This window comes from Bubalus kerabau, chromosome 3, assembly GCF_029407905.1.
Source record: "Bubalus kerabau isolate K-KA32 ecotype Philippines breed swamp buffalo chromosome 3, PCC_UOA_SB_1v2, whole genome shotgun sequence".
NCBI classification, from domain to species: Eukaryota; Metazoa; Chordata; class Mammalia; order Artiodactyla; family Bovidae; genus Bubalus; species Bubalus kerabau.
The window spans coordinates 72,834,830-72,840,221 of NC_073626.1; the positions used below are offsets into that span (position 1 = coordinate 72,834,830).

Genomic DNA, 5,392 nt, shown 5'->3' on the forward strand with positions numbered 1-5,392 from the left:
CGTAAGGGGCTTCAGATCGCAAACCTTTCTTCCGCGAGCCAGAGACAGGTGACACAAAATGCGGCTAGCAATTTTAATCAACAACACAAATTGAAGGCAAGAGGGTCCGTCCTGCAGAGACTACGCCTCCCAGCATGCAGCGCTGCACGTCCAGACGCCTGCGCGATCGGACCAGTGCCTGCCGGGAAGTAGAGTTTTCGTTTCGGAACTGCCCCGAGGCCTTTCGTCTATCTTGCGTGACTCACGACCTCCGCAGCCCGGAGTTCTCGGGGACTAATACAGTAATTTAAAAATTCACTTCAGTGATTCTTTTATATTCCTTACGCAGTTTTCCAGTTGCCAAGTAATATCCGGACAAAAGAGTTTTCCGTTTCCGGTTGGCATGTTGCCTTGGTAACTGGGATGCACAGCCGCGGAGGCAGTTATGGCGGGGCTGGGCGGTGAGCCCATCCCCGACGGGGAGTTCACCGCGGTTGTCTACCGACTCATCCGGGATGCCCGGTACGCCGAGGCCGTGCAGCTGCTGGGCGGAGAGCTCCAGCGGAGCCCGAGAAGCCGCGCCGGGCTGTCGCTGCTGGGCTACTGCTACTACCGCCTACAGGAGTTCGCGCTGGCTGCCGAGTGCTATGAGCAACTGCGCCAGCTGCACCCGGAGCTGGAGCAGTACCGCCTGTACCAGGCCCAGGCCCTGTACAAGGCCTGCCTCTACCCAGAGGCCACCCGCGTGTCCTTCCTCCTCCTGGACAACCCCGCCTACCACAACCGGGTCCTCCGTCTCCAAGCCGCGATCAAGTACAGCGAGGGCGACCTGCCCGGGGCCAGGAGCCTGGTGGAGCAGCTACTGAGTGAAGGAGGAGAAGACAGCGGGAGCGAGAACGAGCTGGATGGCCAGGTCAATCTGGGTTGTCTGCTCTATAAGGAGGGACATTATGAAGCCGCGTGTTCCAAGTTCTCTGCGGCCCTGCAGGCTTCGGGCTACCGGCCTGATCTTTCCTACAACCTGGCTTTGGCCTATTTCAGCAGTCGACAGTATGCATCCGCCCTAAAGCATATCGTGGAGATTATTGAACATGGTATCCGCCAGCACCCAGAGCTGGGTGTGGGCATGATTACTGAGGGCATTGATGTTCGAAGTGTTGGCAACACCTTAGTCCTTCACCAGACTGCTCTGGTGGAAGCCTTCAACCTCAAGGCTGCCATAGAATACCAACTGAGAAACTATGAGGCGGCCCAGGAAACCCTCACTGACATGCCACCAAGAGCAGAGGAGGAGTTAGACCCCGTGACCCTGCACAATCAGGCACTAATGAACATGGATGCCAGGCCCACAGAAGGGTTTGAAAAACTACAGTTTTTGCTCCAGCAGAACCCCTTTCCCCCAGAGACCTTTGGCAACCTGTTGCTGCTCTATTGTAAATATGAATATTTTGACCTGGCAGCAGACGTCCTGGCAGAGAATGCCCATTTGACTTACAAGTTCCTCACACCTTATCTCTATGATTTCTTGGATGCCATGATCACTTGCCAGACAGCTCCTGAAGAGGCTTTCGTTAAGCTTGATGGCCTAGCAGGGATGCTGACTGAACAGCTCAGGAGACTGACCAAACAAGTGCAGGAAGCAAGACACAATAAAGATGATGAAGCTATCAAAAAGGCAGAGAATGAATATGACGACACCCTTGAGAAGTACATTCCCGTGTTGATGGCCCAGGCCAAAATCTACTGGAACCTTGAAAATTACCCAATGGTAGAAAAGATCTTCCGCAAATCTGTGGAATTTTGTAACGACCATGATGTGTGGAAGCTGAATGTGGCTCATGTTCTGTTCATGCAGGAAAACAAATACAAAGAAGCCATAGGTTTTTATGAGCCCATAGTGAAGAAGCATTATGACAACATCCTGAATGTCAGTGCTATTGTGCTGGCCAACCTGTGTGTTTCGTATATTATGACAAGTCAAAATGAAGAAGCTGAGGAGTTGATGAGGAAGATTGAAAAAGAGGAGGAGCAGCTGTCCTATGATGAGCCAGATAAGAAAATCTACCATTTCTGCATTGTGAATTTGGTGATAGGGACGCTTTATTGTGCCAAAGGAAATTATGACTTTGGTATTTCCCGGGTTATCAAAAGCTTGGAACCTTATAATAAAAAATTAGGAACTGATACGTGGTATTATGCCAAAAGATGCTTCCTGTCATTATTAGAAAACATGTCAAAACACATGATTGTACTTCGTGACAGTGTCATTCAAGAATGTGTTCAGTTTCTCGAACACTGCGAACTCTATGGAAGGAACATACCTGCTGTTATTGAGCAACCCCTGGAAGAAGAAAGAATGCATACTGGAAAGAATACAGTCACATATGAATCCAGAGAGTTGAAAGCTTTGATTTATGAGATTATAGACTGGAATATGTAGTAATGTCTAATGATGGCTTTTATCAAAATGGCTCTGTTAACTTTATATATTTGCTACTCTTTTATCTTTGTCCTTTGGCGTTTTCACATTTGTTATACATTGAAATTTGTACACTTGAAAATTATAATGAAAATAATTTAGATGTATCTTTTGAGAAACATCACAAAAGGAGTATAATAAAAAGAACTTGAACTCTAGAAAGATTTATGAAAAATTCAAAAGTGAATGAGGAAATGTGTCTAATAGTATTTGTAATGCCTACATCTCTCCTTTGTATCTTTTGTGTTTTGCTATACAGTGAAAAAATCCTGCACAAGATTATATCCTCCAGAGACCAAGCACTGTCAAGTCCAGAACTCAGTTAATGTGTAGGACATCTGGAGATTGATTTCATGTTATACTCCAACAATTTATCTTTGAGTAACATTAATTTGTAATGCATATGTTTTGCATAGATTTTAGTATGTCTTGACAGAATTTTCCAATACAATTGTAATGCTTTCTTTAACAAAAATTCTTTATATTCCAATTTTTTTTTTAACCTGCAAGATTTAGTAGGAAATTATACCATATCAAAACAATGGTGCTGTGGTGTGGAGACAATAAACAACTGATAAATTTTCATGGTTTTCTTTTGTCCATTTGTTAATAATTTGAATATATGATGTTACTCCTTTCTTTAACTGATTAATAACACTTATTAATAAAGTTCTAAGATACCCTGAAAACTTGGTTTTTAATTCTTGTTTCTACTAAGGACAGATTAATACTGGACTTTGTTTTTATGTTGTAACCTCTCGGAAAAAGAAAACTTTCTACAAAAAAAAAAAAACAAAAAACATTCTATTCCAATCACCCCATCAAAGTCTTCTACTCATACCATAAAATGTTATCAATGGATTCTGAAACCTTATGACATTTAATTTTCTACAAGCTACAAGAGCTTTATTATTTGTTTCCTCCACCCTTTATACCTTTGTTCTTTATAAAACTGACTGGTGTGGCCACTTAACCTGGTTTAGAAAAAGTCAACAATGTTAGGTTGAACCATTGCTGCTTTTAAAAGTTTTCAACCTACAAAAACAGCAGTTCCCATGGTTCAACCTAATAGCTCTCAATGAACAGTAGGAATTCCTACTATAATAATTTTTTTTTCTTAATTTTCAGGGAGGAAAAAAACTAATGGTACCCAGATGAAACATGCTGAGAATAATTGTGTAGCATGACATCTCTGGGTACTGAGATTCTATATCTGTCTAAGAATTTGGCTCATTGTGAATTCTGCATGGGCTTGAAATTATGTCATATTTGGTCTGTTATCTGAGCTAGTGCCATTTATCCAGCTGATGGTTATGGCCCCATATTTGGAAGGAAATTCTGAAGGGATTATTAAATGAGTTTATATGTTGTACACTGTAGAAAATTTTCCATTTCCTTACGAAGTATAGATAGCATGCAGTCTCCTTGCTCAAGGAAGTGACTCCTTTCCAAACCTACTAGTTCCAAATAAACTTCTGGAGCATGTTAAGAACATGTTTTGCAGTTTCAGTTTTCCTGTTGCATGTTAACTTGGACAAACGATGTGCATACCTGTTGTTACTGAACTACTCCTGAAAGAAGAATGTGAATATTGGAAATAATACAGTCACATATGAATCCAGACAGTTAGAAGCTTTGATTCAAGAGATTATGGCTCCCCAGTGGAAAATTCTTAAAGAGATGGGAATACCATACCACCTTACCTGCCTCCTGAGAAACCTGTATGCAGGTCAAGAAGTAACAGATAGATCCGGACGTGGGACAATGGACTGGTTCAAAATTGGAAAAGGAGTACGTCAAGGCTGTATATTGTCACCCTGCTTATTTAACTTATAGGCAGAGTGAAATTTCACATCATGTGAAATGATGGACTGGATGAAGCACAAGCTGGAATCAAGATTGCCGGGAGAAATATCAATAACCTCAGATATGCAGATGACACCACACTTATGGCAGAAAGTGAAGAGGAACTAAAGAGCCTTTTGATAAAGGTGAAAGAGGAGAGTGAAAAAGCTGGCTTGAAATTCAACATTCAAATACTAAGATCATGGCATCTGGTCCCATCACTTCATGGCAAATAGATGGGGAAACAATGGAAACAATGACAGACTATATTTTCTTAGGCTCCAAAAATCACTGCAGGTGGTGACTGCAGCCATGAAATTAAAAGACGCTTGCTCCTTGGAAGAAAAGCTATAACAAACCTGAACATCGTATCAAAGAGCAGGGACATTACTTTGTCAACAAAAGGTCCGTATAGTCAAAGCTATGGTTTTTCCAGTAGTCATGTATGGATGTGAGAGTTGGACCATAAAGAAGGCTGAGTGCTAAATAGTTGATGCTGTTAAACTGTGGTGTTGGAGAAGGCTCTTAAGAGTCCCTTGAACTTTAAGGAGATCAAACCAGTCAATCCTAAAGGAAATAATTCCTAAATATTCACTGGAAGGACTGATGCTGAAACTCCAATACTTTGGCCACCTGACTCATTGGAAAAGACCCTGATGCTGGAAATGATTGAAGGCAGGAGGAGAAGGGGATGACAGGGGATGAGATGGTTGGATGGCATCACGAACCCAATGGACATGAGTTTGAGCAAACTCCGGGAGTTGGTGAAGGACAGGGAAGCCTGATGTGCTGCAGTCCATGGGGTCCCAAAGAGTCGGATACGACTGAGTGACTGAACTGAACTGAACCATTCACATCTGTAATTCTAAGTGGACAAAGTTCAAATATAACAGCTACAAAGTTGTTGGGAAAGATTGAAGGCAGGAGAAGGAACGACAGGACAAGATGGTTGGATGGCATCACCAACTCCATGGACATGAATTTGAGCAGGTTCAGGGAGCTGGTGAAGGACAGGGAAACAGCATGCTGCAGTCCATGGGGTCAGAAAGAGTAGGACATGACTGAGCAACTGAACAACAACAACACGAG

General features: G+C 42.8%; 1 protein-coding gene across 1 annotated transcript; it reads left to right on the forward strand.

Annotated features, from left to right (window-relative positions):
- The first annotated feature begins 239 nt into the window (after positions 1-239).
- On the forward strand, positions 240-3,422 carry LOC129646227 (tetratricopeptide repeat protein 30A). The gene has a single exon (XM_055572119.1). It carries the CDS (start codon positions 425-427, stop codon positions 2,417-2,419), a length of 1,995 nt encoding a protein of 664 aa, XP_055428094.1. The 5' UTR covers positions 240-424; the 3' UTR covers positions 2,420-3,422.
- The last annotated feature ends 1,970 nt before the right edge of the window (positions 3,423-5,392 follow it).

Excerpts from the sequence above, each read along its gene's own strand:
- LOC129646227 (XM_055572119.1), top strand. The coding sequence starts at position 425 with ATGGCGGGGCTGGGCGGTGAGCCCATCCCCGACGGGGAGTTCACCGCG.